This window comes from Paroedura picta, chromosome 2 (assembly GCF_049243985.1).
Source record: "Paroedura picta isolate Pp20150507F chromosome 2, Ppicta_v3.0, whole genome shotgun sequence".
Classification (NCBI taxonomy): domain Eukaryota; kingdom Metazoa; phylum Chordata; class Lepidosauria; order Squamata; family Gekkonidae; genus Paroedura; species Paroedura picta.
This window is the reverse complement of record NC_135370.1, coordinates 108165593-108182617: the sequence shown is the minus strand read 5'-3', so window position 1 is coordinate 108182617 and position 17025 is coordinate 108165593. Positions and strand designations below refer to the sequence as shown.

Here is a 17025-nt window from a genome sequence, read left to right as displayed (position 1 = left end):
AATAACCCGGATAGCCCAGGCAAGCCAGATCCTGTCAGATCTCAGAAGCTAAGCAGGGTAGGCCCTGGAGAGCACTTGGAAGGGTGACCTCCAAATAATGCCAGGGCCATGATGCGGGGGCAGGCAATGGCAAGCCGCCTCTTGCCTGGCAGCTTGGCTGTACTATACACATATCATACAGTAAATAAATAATACTTTAAGTAAGAGTTCACCATAATTAATTTACCTTTCAACCGAACAAAAACCCAATCTGGAACTATGTGTACTTTCTGTCACTGCATATTGAAGAACAATATTTCTTCTTGGTGTCATGTTTTTGTTGGTGTCCATTCAGGGGTAAAACCGCAGATTATTATCCACGCTGGACAGCCTTGTTTGCTGTCGCCACATCTTAATTAAAGGCTACCACTCCTCCCAAACAAAACAGTTGGCCATAATGTTGCCTTGGTGCTTTACTTGTATAAGTTCCACATTTGGAAAATAAATCATTGGTGGGCTGGTTTTTTAAAAAAATATTGATCAATTCCTCACTAGAATGAGGAATTTTACAAGGTGGGAAGGGAAGGCCTGGAGAGAAGGAAACCAACACCAAAGAAACCTAATCTCTACGAAATGTATGATATCAGGATTCCATTGCTAGGGAACAAGGATATGCACTTAATAAAAACTAAATAAAAATCCCTATCATTACTGCATATATTAAAGTTAAAATAAATAGAAAAACTTAATCCAAGCTGGAATCCTTTCCCCTTTCTGCCTAAACTGTGCTTGTGATATCTCTTTACTAAAATATTCAACTATCAATGTGATCCTAGTTAGACTGAAAACAAAGCGATTACTACATAACAAGAAGCCGTGTAGATCAGTGGTCCCCAACTTGAGGTTTACACACCTAAACATTGTCATGTTGATCTTTTTACCATTTGGCATTTTCTCAAATGATGGATACTATTAGTATAACTGCTACCTTTAGGGTAGGGTGCATGAAATATTGTGATGTTAAAAAGGGATCCTTAAATTCAAAAAGATTGGGAACTACTCATGTAGATTATGACCCGAAAGCTAACCATCCAAAAATTGTTTGAAATAAAGTTTTATGTTGTTCTGCAGCAAAAAAAAAAAAAAAGGGGGGGGGTGAGCTTGCATTTTTAGTGCAGATTATATAACATTTTTAGCTTTCTGAGAAGGTACTTAAAAAGAAAACTTGAACATTACCTTTTTTTCAGGGAGAACACAGGACATTAGTATTTTCAATAAAATAAATGATCTCGTGTTAGAAAATGTTTTATTTTACCATCCCCACACCCTTTTCTTTTCCTTGATTTTTTATTAGACATGGGGGTAGGAGTACACAGGAGTAACCAGAATATGGAATGATTGGTTAGCTCCAAACACACCCCAAACAGTAAAATCCAATTCTCACCCTGCCTTTCTCTAGCAGCCTCCTTGCTAGGCATAATGCCCTGACAGCTGCAACATTATTCACACATCTGTCATATCAGGAAGTTGGCTGGTCACGCTGGTAAATGGATAATGATTGGTACAAACAGCATTATGAAATCAGTATACTGCATGTGAGGAACATGGGAGAATCATCGGGTCAGGTAAGTACTACTGACAACTATTAGAAGCTTGTGTTTGCCAGTTAGACTTAAGCCAGCAAGTGTTTCAATCCCCAAAATTTGTTTACAGTCATTAGAATATCAGAAATCTTTTGGGAAACTAAAGTTAAATGTATGAACAATATTGTCACAATGTTTGGAACAAGAAACGCAACTAGTGAGGGGGGAAATGAACATAGTGTCATTTTAGTGCTATTTGCGATGATAGAGGTTGATATTATTTATTTCAGAGCCCTGTTCACCTTACCCCACTTAGGGTTGTGTATGTGCCTCTATCACTTGCATTCTCTACATTTGACTCAGACATTGAGACAATTTGATTTGTTGGCTGATATGAACATTTACTCTGTAGTGAGCAATCTTTGATGGCTCTTTCAAGCTACCCCATTATGTTGTAAAGAAGGTGGCAAGCGTTCATCTGTGAGCCAGCTGTACATGAGGGCATCTCCCAAACAAGTGTGGAGTAGCCCTTATTTCTTACTTTTTTAGGGAAATCTCTTTAGCGTCACTTTCCACCATCTTTCTCTTGAACAGAGAGCAGAACCAGACTTTTGTGGAAGTAACAACACTCTTCTGGACACCATCCAAAGGACTCTAATCCCAGGATCCTTTCTTTTCATCCTTGTTGTGGGTCTGTTGATGAACCTCTCCATTATTTGGATCCTCTTTTTCCGTATGAAGCGCTGGAACAGAAGCACTGTGTTCCTTTGCAACTTGGTACTTGCTGATATCTCCTGGCTCTTAACCCTTCCTTTCCTGATCTACTACCACTTCAACCAGCTACACTGGATCTTTGGAGAAGCCTTATGTAAGATGACACGCACAGTCTATCACCTGTCCTATTACTGTAGCATTTACTTTGTCACATGCCTGAGCATGGACCGATACTTAGCCATCGTGCACCCACTTAAATCCCTGTGGATATTAAACAAACAACATTCCCTGTGGATTTGTTGCTGCATTTGGACTGTGACAGCATTGGTTAGCTTGCCTGTCACTTATGTTGTAGGAACACAGACATGCTCAAACAACAAAACCATCTGTTCCCTCTATGTATTTTCTCGCTCCACCAACATCACCCTTCCTCTCTCTGTGTGCTGCTCAGTGGCTGGGTGCTTTCTGCCTTTTGCTGCTATTTGTTATTGTTATTGCAGCAGTGTTAGGAAGCTGCAAGAAATAGGTTCTCCCCGCTTTAAGAAAAGAGACAAACTCACCAAGCTCATGTATTCAGTCTTAGTCTCTTTTGCTCTGCTGTACTTCCCTTACCACTTCTCAAGGAATACGTGTATTTTCTTGAGAGCTGTACGGCCGGATGCCACCCAGTCCATTCTGCACGCTGACACCTTGTTCCTTGTGGAGATGGCCATCTGCAGCCTCAACACCTGTCTTAATCCTCTTTTCTGTTTCTTGGCTGGAGGAGATTTTCAAGAGGAAGTGCGTAAATTAGCATCTCCACTTTGTAACCTCAAACGCTGCTGGAATCGCCGCCAGTTGGCATGTGTGTATCCTGTATAAATCCTCTCTGAACACTTCTTAACAACTGCTTGTATGGGTGCAGACCCCCGAAATAAAACTAAAATGGGAAGTAATGTCCCTGATACTGAACAAGGGACAAGACATGATTTTGAAAAGTAATTATAGACTGATATTGTTATTGAAAAATGACTATAAGGTGTTTACAGGTGTTGTAGCAGAAAGGTCCCCTTTTTTCAGAAACAAGTTTATTCATGAAGATTAATGTAGTTTCTTACCTGAAAAAACCATTCAAAGACAAAGATAGAATGGTTCTTGATATTTTAACCTGGACTAGAAACACAATGAACAGCAGACAGCATTGATATTTTTGGATGCTGAGAAATCTTCCGATAATTTGAATTTTGTTTAAGACCCTAGAAATAATGGAGATTTTTTTAAAATGGATAAATTCAATATATACTTCACAGCCAATGAAAATAATTGTAAATGATGAGTTAACCAAATCACATGAAACACAAAAAGGAATGATCTACAATCTTATAATTCCAGCTCTTGAAATTTCAAATAGAGATATAAGACATGATGAGAGGATGAGGTTTTAAGAAGAGATTAATAAATTAAGAGCCTTTGTGGACAATTTAACAAAAATATGAACTTGCAAGACCAAACAGCTGAAGGAAAGAACTGGTTTGGAGATTTTAAAAGTAGAAATATTTGTGGATAATGTTAACAAAAATGAATTGTATATTATTTCAGAAAAATTATGTTAATGTCTGGAATGAAGTTTAAAAAGATTTGTTAAGATATGTGTTTTTAAGTCTCACAATATTTCAGAGATTGTTCCAGTAATGGTGATTATTAACGCCACAAATGTTTCCCAGGGTGGGGACGGGGAAACAGCATTCACTGTCTGTGTTCCTTCAGTAAGAAGATAGGCTTTTCAAGTACCTCCAAAAAGTGTCATGGGAGGTAGGAGAAGGTCCCTGTCTATGCTGAACTGGACACTAGGAAACCTGAGTTCAGATTGCCACCCAGCTGTAATCAGTGCTTGAGACAACATATCCCTCTCAGCTTAAGCTGTTATGAAGGTAACACAGAAAGGGATAGAACCCTGGAGGGAAGGGCAGGATATTAACATAATCTGTAGGTCAGGTTGAATGTGCATCTGACTGGAACTCCTGCAGTATTCCAAACCTACCTGAAAAGAGCCTGGAAGGCTAGAACCTGGGACCTTATCTGGCTGAGACTGCTAAACAGATTAGCAGCATTAGGGTTCATTGGATATCAAGAGGTGATTGCAGAGTTTGGCCTCTAACAAGAAAGAAGGGGCCCTGCAAACTATTCTATGTCCTGCCCCTATCCATGCCCAGAAACCTGTGAATACTAATGTTAAATAGAAGAGGTTTCATTTCACAAAACTTAGATTTTTTAAATTGATGGCAAAATTCTGCATACATTGCCACACAGAGTTCCCCATTTGAAAATGCAATAGGGCCATGGGGTAGTGCAGTGGGGCGAGAGCGCACAGCAAGCTTCCTGCCCCTACCCAAGTCCAGGACAGCAAGGCAGGTGGCAGAGCCAGGGCAGTGTGTACACTCAGCATCCCTCAACCTACACCAGAGGCTTGGAGGGCAGCAAGCACTGTGGGACTGGGGTGGAGCACACTGCCGACTTCTACATGCCTTCCCAAGGTCAGGACAGCAGCATGGGTGGCAGGGTCAGGACAAACCTCCCGCTGCCCATGCCAGAGGTAAGGAAGGCTGGGAGCATGGTGGGGCTGGGATGGAGTGCTTGCCTGGCTTTCCACTGGCTGCCACAGAAGTCAGGAAGGCCATGGGCCATGGGGCTGTGGTGCAAGGATGGCAGCACTTCTAGCACCACATGGAGGCTGGTAGGGTGGGGAGGAGCAAGGCAGCAGAGGTTGGTAACAGCAATGGGGTGAGTGGAGGAGGCAGGCAGGCCTCCCAGGCCTGATAGCAGCAGTGGGCTGGCATGTCATCTGGGTGTACAGACATGATTTTATGTATTTGAGAACATTTTTACACTGCTTCTCCAAGGAACTCACCTAAGCAGATTAAAAAATAAAATGTAATAAGAACCTAAAACATTAAAATATGTGAATTAAACCCAGCATTAAAGATTACTTTTCATATAATCATACAATATAAAACAGTGCTTTCTAGTCAGAAGAGTTTCATGCATTCTCACATGGCCTGTGGAGAGTTCTAGTCCCCCTTCCCCACACAACACAAGCCAGTTTTATGAATTGTAAGCAGAACAATCAGACATTGATTAAAAATAAACTGTTTTTTTAAACTTGCCTTTTGTATTCATTCGTGTCTGTGCATATATAAGACTCATCCCTCCGCACATTGCTTATCACCTGACTCAGTTGTTCATGTATATCCACAAGACTTTCTGCAAAGATATCTTCATAGGTGGGAACACCAGATATGAAAAGGGCCGTGTAAGTCCTCTCCATTGAAATGTATGGGGAGGTCTATCGGAGTGGGAGATTCTTGATTTGGTGTATGAAGGATGTTTCATTTAAGGCCTCATTTACCCACTAATCCTCCCTAAAAGTTTAGGCCCATCAACAAAAACCTAGGTGTTTTAAGGTGAGCTGCAGTGTCTAAAGAAGACTGCACACCTGCTGTGGGATATGGGATAATGCTTCATTATGAGTGGTGCCTTCCATTTTATGCCACCTCATTGTACTCAGTGGGAAGATCCATGGAACTGTGCCAGGCGAGTCCATCTGGAAGGATCTCAATCTCGCTTTGCAGAGTCTGATAGATTTTCACCATCTGGATATTGTCTCTAGACAATGTCAAAAATATAAATTGTGAAACTGTCATCAAAGCTGGGTTATTGATATTCTTGTGTGTATGTGTGTGTGTGTATTTTTTTTCCTCAAGTGCAAACAATGCTTGCAGAATGTTGTAGTGGTTAAGAGGGGTGGGCTCTAATTTGAAGAACCAGGTTTGATTCCCCATTTTCCCACATGCAGCCAAGCTGGGTGACTTTGAACAAGTCACAGTTCTTGGAGTTCTCTCAGCCCCATCCACCTCACAGGGTTTTGCTGTAGAGAGAGGAAGGGAAGGCAATTGTAAGCTACTTTGAGACTCCTTCAGGCAGGATATAAAAAACTACTCTTCTTCTTCTTGCCTTGCAGTCCTTTCTTTACAAGCAGTGGTATGGTGAAGTGGTTAGAGTGTTGGACAAGGATCTGGGAGACCTAGGTTTGAATCCCCCCTCTGCCATGCACGTTTGCTGCATGACATCAGGCCAGTCATACGGTCTCAGCCCAGCCTACCTCACAGGGTTGTTATAAAGGTTTATTGGAGGAAAAGAGAATGATATAAGAAACTTTGATTCCCTGTTCAGCAGAAAGGCAGGGAATAAACATAAATAGTTTAATTTGGCATAAAAGGGGGCAGGACTGCTGTGCACAGAGTGACCTCTTCTTAGGGTTGCTAGGTTCCAAGGGAGGCAGTAAAGCTACACCAAGCCATGAGCTAGTGCCTGTTGCATTACAGCATGCAACAGGCTTTACTACTAGTCTGTTCCACTTAATATTTCTGGTAAGGATTTGGAGGAGGAGCATATCTCATGGCTTAAGTGCCACTCAGCGCTTAACACCCACTCATGGCAGCTGTCCCACCCTCAAGTGCCTCCTTCTCCAACCGGCTTGCCAGCCAATTGCCTTCCATCCTCCACCCCTAACCACTTCTCTTCCTTCCAGTCCCTCATAGGCTCAGAGGTTGCAGATCCCTGACGCTTGAGAGCTGCCCATGCTGGTGAGTTCCCTGCCCAGGGGCCTCCAGCCCCTGGGCCTTGGGCCTCCCCAGGAAGGTGCCTCATCCCTAGTCAACAGAGCCACTCAGCTGTGGCCTCGACTGGGACACACCACCCAGCAGCTGCCTGCAGCCTATCCAGGTCCTGGGGGGAGGGGGAGGCCATCTGCAAAGTTTTTCCACCCCACCCCTCCATTCTAGAGCCTGTTATATTCCTGAATGCAAGGGGCTTGGCCTCTAGTAACCTATATAACTGTGACCATGTATTCTGACAACTTGCTGAACATTCTAAGCCCTCCAAGAATGGACCCTGCCTGCCAGAAGACTTTAGAACATTCAGGACTCCCAGTGGGAGAGAGTGAGGGAGAAGGTAAAGAGTGACTGACCAGGGACAGGCACCTGCCCTTTTATCTTAGCTTTATTCTCATGAAGTTAAGGGCAGCCTGCATGGCTTTGTCCTCTTCCATTACATGCTTACTACTCCCCTGGAGCATAGACTGATCACCCCAAAGCAAGAAAGGTCTGCAGCCGAGCAGAGATTTGAAATCAGGATTCCCACTCCAACACTCTATAACCAGAGCACTACTCTGCATTAATACATGAATGGTCCCACAAGCAGCTTGCTCCTCACAATACACTGATTGTTCCAACCATGTATTTCTCACACATCCCACTCAATACATCTATGGCATTGTTCTAACTGCAGAGGACTGCATGCTGAAGATCTAATCCAGCTGGACTTGCCTCTTGTTACCTATTTGATGAAATGATCCCTTGTTTGCTTGTTTCACCAAAAAGTGCAGCATAACCGTGGAAGAAAAACTGTAATTTACTATGTACCAAATATGTCCCCCTTCAAGGATCGCTGCCTTGTTGTGGCAAGGGGGCTTGCGTAGTTCAGTGAAGCTATGAGCTATGCCGTGCAGGGCCACCCAAGACGGACAGGTCATAGCTGAGAGCTCTGACAAAAGGTGATCCACTGGAGAAGGCAATGGCAAACCACTCCAGTATCTTTGCCATGAAAACTCTATGGACAGTTCCAATAGGCATAACGATATGACGCTGGAAGATGAGCCCCTCAGGTCGGAAGGTGTCCAATATGCTACTGGGGATGAGCAGACGGCTAGTACGAGTAGCGCCAGAATGAATGAAGCGGCTGGGCCAAAGCCGAAAGGACGCTCAGTTGTGGAAGTAACTGGTGGCGAAAAGACAGTCCGATGCTGTAAAGATTTTTATTCCATAGGAACCTGGAACGTCAGATCCATGAATCAAGGCAAGCTGGACGTGGTTAAACAAGAAATGAGAAGACTGAACATCGACATTTTAGGAATCAGTGAACTAAAATGGACAGGAATGGGTGAATTTAATTCAGATGACCATCAGGTATACTACTGTGGACAAGAATCTCGCAGAAGAAATGGAGTAGCATTCATAATCAATAAGAGAGTAGGAAAAGCAGTCTTGGGATACAATCCCCAAAATGACAGAATGATCTCAGTTCGAATCCAAGGCAAACCATTCAACATCACAGTGATCCAGGTCTACGCCCCAACCACTGCTGCTGAAGAGGATGAAGTTGATCAGTTCTATGAAGCCCTACAACACCTTCTAGAAGCAACGCCCAAAAATGATGTGCTTATCATCATGGGGGATTGGAATGCTAAAGTAGGAAGCCAAAAGATAACCGGGATAACAGGCAAGTTTGGCCTTGGAGTACAAAATGAAGCAGGGCACAGGCTGGTAGAATTTTGTCAAGACAATACAATGGTCATAGCAAACACTCTTTTCCAGCAACCCAAGAGACGACTCTACACATGGACATCACCAGACGGTCAACACAGAAATCAGATTGACTATGTGCTCTGCAGCCAAAGATGGAAAAGTTCTATCCAGTCAATAAAAACAAGACCAGGAGCTGATTGTGGTTCAGATCATGAGCTTCTTGTTGCAAAATTTAGGCTTAAATTGAAGAAAGTAGGGAAAAGCACTAGGCCACTCAGGTATGAACTAAATCATATCCCTGACGAATACACAGTGGAGGTGACAAATAGATTTAAGGAATTAGATCTGATAGACAGAGTGCCTGAAGAACTATGGACGGAGGTTCACAACATTGTACAAGAGGTAGCAACTAAAACCATCCCAAAGAAAACGAAATGCAAGAAATCAAAATGGCTGTCTGAGGAAGCTTTACAAATAGCTAAGGAGAGAAGGGAAGTGAAAGGCAAGGGAGAAAGAGAAAGATACACCCAATTGAATGCAGAATTCCAGAGAAAAGCTAGAAGAGATAAGAATGCCTTCTTAAATGAACAGTGCAAACAAATAGAAGAAAACAATAGAATGGTGAGGACCAGAGATCTTTTCAAGAAAATTGGAGATATGAAGAGAACGTTTCATGCAAAGATGGGTATGATAAGGGACCAAAATGGTAGGGACCTCACAGAAGCAGAAGAGATCAAACAAAGGTGGCAAAATTATACAGAAGAACTATACAAGAGCGAGCTTAACATCCCTGATGACCACAATGGGGTAGTTACTGACCTGGAGCCAGACATCCTGGAATGTGAAGTCAAATGGGCCTTAGGAAGTCTGAGCAACAATAAAGCTAGTGGTAGTGACAGCATTCCAGTTGAACTATTCAAAATCTTAAAGGACAATGCAGTAAAAGTGCTACACTCAATATGCCAGCAAATTTGGAAAACTCAACAATGGCCACAGGATTGGAAAAGGTCAGTTTACATTCCAATCCCAAAGAAGGGCAATGCCAAAGAATGTTCAAACTACCGCACCATCGCACTAATTTCTCATGCTAGCAAAGTTATGCTCAAAATCCTACAAGCTAGGCTCCAGCAATATGTGGACCGAGAACTTCCAGAAGTACAGGCAGGATTTCGAAGAGGCAGAGGAACTAGAGATCAAATTGCCAACATACGCTGGATCATGGAGAAAGCTAGGGAGTACCAGAAGAACGTCTACTTCTGCTTCATTGACTATGCTAAAGCCTTTGATTGTGTGGAGCACAACAAATTGTGGCAAGTTCTTAAAGAGATGGGAATACCAGAGCATCTTATTTGTCTCTTGAGAAATTTATATGCAGGTCAAGAAGCAACAGTGAGAACTGAACATGGAATCACTGACTGGTTCAAAATTGAGAAAGGAGTTCGGCAAGGCTGTATACTGTCGCCTTGCCTATTTAACTTGTATGCAGAGCACATCATGAGAAATGCGGGATTAGAGGAGTCACAAATTGGGATCAAGATTGCAGGGAGAAATATCAACAACCTCAGATATGCAGATGATACCACTCTAATGGCAGAAAGTGAAGAGGAACTAAAGAGCCTGTTGATGCGAGTGAAGGAGGAGAGTGCCAAAGTTGGCTTGAAACTCAACATCAAGAAAACAAAGATCATGGCATCCGGCCCTCTCAATTCCTGGCAAATAGAAGGGGAAGAAATGGAGATAGTGACAGATTTTATTTTCCTGGGCTCCAAGATCACTGCAGATGGGGACTGCAGCAAAGAAATTAAAAGACGCTTGCTCCTGGGGAGGAAAGCTATGGCAAATCTAGACAGCATCCTAAAAAGCAGAGACATCACCCTGCCAACAAAAGTGCGTTTAGTCAAGGCTATGGTCTTCCCAGTTGCAATGTATGGCTGCGAAAGTTGGACCATAAGGAAGGCCGAGCGTCAAAGAATTGAGGCTTTTGAACTCTGGTGCTGGAGAAGACTCTTGCGAGTCCCTTGGACTGCAAGGCGAACAAACCGGTCAGTCCTAGAGGAGATCAGCCCTGACTGCTCTTTAGAAGGCCAGATCCTGAAGATGAAACTCAAATACTTTGGCCACCTCATGAGAAGGAAGGACTCCCTGGAGAAGAGCCTAATGCTGGGAGCGATCGAGGGCAAAAGAAGAAGGGGACGACAGAGAATGAGGTGGCTGGATGGAGTCACTGAAGCAGTAGGTGCAAACTTAAATGGACTCCGGGGAATGGTAGAGGACAGGAAGGCCTGGAGGATCATTGTCCATGGGGTCGCGATGGGTCGGACACGACTTCGCACCTAACAACAACAACAACCAAATATGTTATATAAAAGTAATGTTATGATACTCATTTTCTTAAGGTTGCACAATATGTTACCTGCCTAGAAGGGTTTTTTGCTGCATCTAAGCATGTTTGAAATTGGAATAACTACTTTGTTAAGATGTTCTCTTCTGTACTTAGGAAATAATTGTTGACAAGCATGTACTAATTGTATGCTTTTATATTTAGGAAACAACCACTGAAGAAAATGCCACTTTGAAAACAATACAAATCTAGAGGCCGTTTTGGTTGTTTTATTAAAAGAAAGATAAGATAAGATATTTCTATTTTTATTCATTGTTAAATTGTTTAATTGTTAATTATAGCCTAGGGTAGGTTCTTACTTCTGTTATCATATTCATTTCGAACCGTCCTCTTTTTGTGGTGCATCTAAGCATTCAGCAACCATATTATTTCTTGGCAAGTATTTTTTTTACAGTTTACTCCAGTGTTCCAGCCCTAAAATGTTTGCTTGAAATTTCTACATGAGTTCATTGAAATTACTGAAATTAGGGGAATTAGCTACTATATCATGGGCAATCGTTCTTCTTGAAATTAGACATGCTTAAGCACATTCCAATTGATGGACCTAAGTATATTTTTCATTGTTCTAGGTTGCAGCACATGTGATACGATTTAATAAGTCAGCACAGGATCTTCCACGGTGTACTTGTGTTAAATGATTTTTATGTACAATATCTACTTAGTTTGTCAGGTAAGTCAAACATTCCAAGATTTGTTGGAGCCTTTCCTGCTCTTAATTTTAGAGGTGCTGTGTGAAGGAAGTAGTTTGTTTTGGAACAGTCGGAAAGAGAAAGCTAGTATATAACTGTTCCCTCCAAAAGGGTCCAGTCCCATGAACAACTGTTCCTGGAATCATGTGGTTTTATATTCAGAACTTTGTGGTTGAGTGTACAACTTGGAGGTGATGCAGATGCCTAGGATGGGTCCTCAAACATTTTCTGAGCAGTGTTCACCAGAGTGGGCAAAATTTCCTTATAGTGGACCATCAACTATGAAAGCAATTTCCATGGTCATCCTTCTCTGTAATTACCAGACTACTTGACAATTAACAAGATGTCCTGTCTTTGAAGTTTGTGATATGGAGTTTGAGTTTGCGTTAGATCTTCACAAAATCTGTCTTTCTTACTACTAAATTGCAATGGAGTGGTCATTCATTACATCAATAATGGCATAGCTTGACTCTTGGGTCATAATTAATAGGCCTATAATGGCTATCTGATTTTTCTGCATAATCTTGTGCCAAGCCACTTTTCAACCTCATTTGATTGAAATACTTGTGACATGTACATTAAAAGGTAACTATTTCTAAAAGACATTTCCTCAGTTACAAACTCAAGGCAATCTTGTGCCAAGTAAAACTACTTTTGCCTCCCCCCCCCCATTTTCAGTTATAATGCTAACTAAATCATGAACATTTTTTACTAATACCCTAGGACTTTAGTCATAACTGCATGTTACTGTGTCTTTGGGTTGTGCCTGTGTCTGACTCAAGGACTTTCAAGAGCCAGGATGTTGTAGTAGTTAAGAGTGGCAGCTTCTAATCTGGCAAGCCAGGTTTGATTCCCACCCCTCCACATGCAGCCAGCTGGGTGACCCTGGGCTCATCACAGCCCTGATAGTGATGTTCTGACTGAGCAGTCCTGTTAGGGCTCTCTTAGCCCCCCTACCACACAGGGTGGGGAGAGCAAGTAAGTCACTTTGAGACTCCTTCGGGCAGTGAAAAGCAGGGTATATACACCAGCTCTTCTTCTTCATTTTGACATGCATCAGAACTTTTCCACTGGAAACTCAGATTCCAGATGTTTAAACCTTTCCTTCTACCCTTCTTATCTTGCACTGAAATCACACATAGAGACCTCAGTGTGGCAAAATGCACCCCCAGGACACTTCCATGAAAATGGCATGGTGGGATTTTTAAGCATTTTTTCCCTGCATGCCACAGTCTGAATTGAGCCCCTATTTCAAGGATCTGAATTGGGCCTCTGATTTGAAATGGGCTCCATATTCTTGGGAATTAGGTTCCTAGCTGGGAAATTGATGGTGGACATTGGTACAACCTCAGGGCTCTGTAGCAAATAGTCACATTCTAACTCATCTTTGACTTTGATTAGGTGATTAACTGGAGCATTCAAATATATTTGGATATTTGCAGTGAAATTCCAGCCATAGTCAATTGTGTAGCTCCCTCTCTCTCCCTGCTCCCAACCTGTTTAAAGGTAAAGGTATCCCCTGTGCAAGCACCAGGTCATGTCTGATCCTTGGGGTGATGCCCTCTAGCGTTTTTCATGGCAGACTCAATATGGGGTGGTTTGCCAGTGCCTTCCCCAGTCATGACCCAGACATTTACCCCCCAGCAAGCTGGGTACTCATTTTACCGACCTCGGAAGGATGGAAGGCTGAGTCAACCTTGAGCCAGCTGCTGGGATTGAACTCCCAGCCTCATGGACAGAGCTTCAAACAGCATGTCTGCTGCCTTACCACTCTGCGCCACAAGAGGCTCATACGTTGATATCTTTAAATTCACAAAATAGTCTGGAATGATCATTATTCTGATATCAGTGTCAATGTTAACCCAATTCTTGAATGTTCACTGGAACACTAGTAGATATGCTGATTGCTGCTCACGCCCTGAAGTTTTCAACCAGTTTAGCCATTTGCTTTTCCATATAAGGCTAATCGAAAGATCTTGTTCCTGAATTTATCACAGGAAGATGGCTATTTGACTCTATCTCCTGATTGATGTTGCACACATTTGGAAATTCCAACCAGATCAATGTTGTGTGTGTTACATGCACCAAGAGGCCTTAATTCTTTGCCTAACCACACAGCATGGGAGGGGAACAACACCTGGTTGTGAGAAATATGCAATACTCTTTGAATCTGTGTCATATATATTTAATATATTAGTAACTACTGAGGAAGGTTGTTTTTTGTGGTTCGTTTTATGTGGTTCGTAAGACATAATCATCTACCAGGAATGTTTATAAGTTGTGCAGTCTGTGTGTCTGATTTTTTTTATGTGCACACTACATAAATATTTTATTTTTAAAATTTGTTTCAGCTTGACCATTTTGACACAAACTGGAAGATTTTGGATGGAGTTGTTTGTTTAACATTTCAAAGATCCGCACTGACAGTAAACTCCCTAGTGTGTATACAGTGGCTTCATGTGAACATTCCCACATTGGTATACAGCTACACCTGCTGGTAACTCTGTATGCAGTCAGGAACTTTTTCAACAATATTCTCTTCAAGGAAAGGATTGCCCACAGTCTGTGTAAGCATTGGTTAACTGACCAGCAGGTATCTTCTCATCACCCAGAAAACATGATATCCTCCTTGGGGTTGAATTGAAAATTAATCTCAAAGAAAACAATGTTTTGATCACAGGATTGTAGTTTATGAGAAGGGGAAAGAATGACTGAGCAAAGAAGGGGGAAAATAAATGTATTCATCCACTGAGAAAAATTCTAAAGTTGCTGCACTGGAATACCATCCATGCACTTATTCATTTAGAAACCCCTTTCTTCCAACATCTGGGACACAAGAAACACCTTTTTAGTAATACAAATTAAAATATCTTGTAGTAAGCTTCAGAATCCTTCATAAGGTAGTATGAGTATGTGAAGCTTCTGCCAATTCCATGGACAGCAAAAGTCACAAAGAAGGAAATACCACAGTGCCTAAAGCATGATACATCACTGGAAGGCAAAATATGAAACTTTGGCTCACTTACTTTAGCCACATCATGTGATCCTACTCAACGGAGAGAGCAATTATGCTAGGACTGGTCAGTGGTAAAAGGAAACCAGGCCGACAAAGAACACAGTGGTTAGATATGATCAAAATGGACACTGTCCAGAACATTATACAACTAAAAGAAGTTGTGCACGATCAGAAGTCATGAAATCAGCTGAGCCATAGGACTGTCAAGAGTCAGACACAACTGAATGGCTAACATCATCATCAAAGCAATCTCATCCCCAAAACCCAGACTAGTAATGGTGCTAAAATAAGTGGGATGTTCCAACCTTAGTGCCACTCCCCTCCTCAGTTCTCCTCCTCCTCAGACCATAACTTACTACCTCTTCCCTTTCATTTATTCAAGCATAGGAACATTTCCTCATGAAGGCATAAAACACATGCCACCTCCTGCTTGCAAATGCATGGTAGGAAATGGCATGTTTGCATGCTTCCTGTTGGGAGACCCCTCCTGCGTTATCCCGCTGTCTTGTCGTGGCTTTTTACCTCCCGAAAAGATGGTGGCGAAGCAGGAAACATGGACAACCCACAATTCTCCCCCTGCTCCTTGGGTTGTCAATCAATGCAAGCCACCAATCCCTTCACAGTGGTTGTTTTGGGGACTCAAACTTCCTCCCCTCCACCCATGATTCCCGATATTTTAAAAAATATACATTCCTATGGGGAAACACAACAGTAAAACATTTATTTTTTAAAACTTGCACTTCCCAATTGCTTCAGGATCACACCACAACAATAAAACATTTCCTTAGATCTCTTTTTGGGATACTTTGTATTATGGTCTCTCTTCATGTTTGGGTAAATTTGTGATACACTGGCCATGGAAAGTGGACCCCAATGATTGTGTGTTCATAATAAAGATTTAAAACAGACACCAAGCTAATAGGGAGAGGGCTGCTGCATCACATTGCACCCCTTTCCTCATTCATACCCCCCCACCAGAAAACACAAACATGAATGTGTTTCAGCTGCCTGATAACAATATTACTGTGCACACTGTGCACATTTTATTTGAAGTTTGCTTTGAGGTCCTAAAGTAAAAAAAAAAATTGAGCAGGAAATGGAGAGGAGAGGTCAAGTGCGAGGGTGGGTAGGCAAAATGCTACCAATGCGCATGTCTCCTTCCAGACAGGCTTGCACCTATTTGCACCCTGATTTGCACCATGACAAAAAGAGGGACATTGGTTAATTTCCCTCATTGTGGAGCAAACTGACCAAAATCTTGTGCCACCCACTTGAGAACTCCGGGTTGCTGCTGACATCATGTGGAAGAAGCACTAAAATCCGCAAGCAATGAGAGGCTGTCCAGGGGCAAATTTCTCATGCGGAATTGGTCTGGGACTGGTGACCATATCAGCAGCAAATAGAGAGTTCTGGACTCTTGAGTAACTGTCTAGTCATCCCTGGTGCCTGAAATGTTAGTGCTCCATGCTCCATGCAGCCTAGGAGATGCATATACTTGAGTTGCAAGGAGTTTCAGGAGGCAGGAGGGAGATGGAAACTGATGTTTAAGTGCCTTACAGACTCATAAAACAGTTTTGTCTACTCTAGCTAGCAGTAGCTCTCCAAGATCTGAGGCATTGCATTCACAGTCCATCTAACTTGACTGGAGATGCTACTAGCTGAACTTGGAATCTTCTGCATGAAAAGCACATACTCTGTCACTGAGACATGATCTATCCCTAGCAGAGATAGAAACTTCTCAAGATTCCAGCTACTTTCACATACACTGAATAATGCACTTTCAATACATTTAATTTGCAACTGGATCTTCCTATTTCAAATGGGGGGAGGGGGTCAGGCCATCACTTTCTGGCCATCATAAGTTATGCTGCCAAGCCTTCTTTATTAGGAGAAAAGTAGCAGTAGTGTTCAGCTTCCTAGAAGAAGAATGAAGGTTCCATGGAGCTTTCAGGAAACCTTGATTCTGACAGTCAAAGATTCATCAAGATTTCTGAAACTGGGTTCAGCAAAATGAGTTAGTTTCCATGTATTAGAAAACAGAGTTCAATTTAGTAAGCCAAAGAGAATTTGCACAAAGAGGAGGCAGCAATCATCCCTGGGCATTCTGGATATTATAATATTTTATGAATATTGTCTTTTTTGACTCAACAAATGGGATGTTTCCTGTCATGCTCAGAAACAGCTTTTACTCTTTGCTTTCTGTCTTGTTTTGGTTTTGTTTAATACCCAGCCTAAAGAAATGTTCTTACAAAATCAAAAACTTGTTGCTTCATACCATTTATACTTGCTCCTAATTAAATTC

At 42.2% G+C, this 17025-nt stretch overlaps 1 protein-coding gene across 4 annotated transcripts; it reads left to right on the top strand.

The window, feature by feature from the left end:
• Positions 1-1342: 1342 nt before the first annotated feature.
• On the top strand, positions 1343-17025 carry LOC143830107 (P2Y purinoceptor 2-like). 4 transcript variants are annotated; one of them, XM_077322017.1, is made up of 4 exons: positions 1343-1604; positions 2112-2430; positions 11588-11688; positions 14059-17025. In XM_077322017.1, exons 1-3 carry the CDS (start codon positions 1527-1529, stop codon positions 11611-11613), a joined length of 423 nt encoding a protein of 140 aa, XP_077178132.1. In that variant the 5' UTR covers positions 1343-1526; the 3' UTR covers positions 11614-11688; positions 14059-17025. The 4 variants fall into 4 exon arrangements, 3 of the variants coding, with proteins under 3 accessions (XP_077178132.1, XP_077178131.1, XP_077178130.1); XR_013228351.1 differs by lacking the exon at positions 2112-2430 and having other exon boundaries at positions 1351-1604; positions 14059-17024; XM_077322016.1 differs by lacking the exons at positions 11588-11688; positions 14059-17025 and having other exon boundaries at positions 2157-5414.

What these genes read in the sequence shown, in the direction of transcription:
- LOC143830107 (XM_077322015.1), top strand. Translation starts at nt 1,527, where the DNA reads ATGGATAATGATTGGTACAAACAGCATTATGAAATCAGTATACTGCAT. An exon ending in TGGGAGAATCATCGGGTCAG is followed by an intron (nt 1,605 to 2,111) that starts GTAAGTACTACT and finishes TTACTTTTTTAG; the next exon opens with GGAAATCTCTTTAGCGTCAC.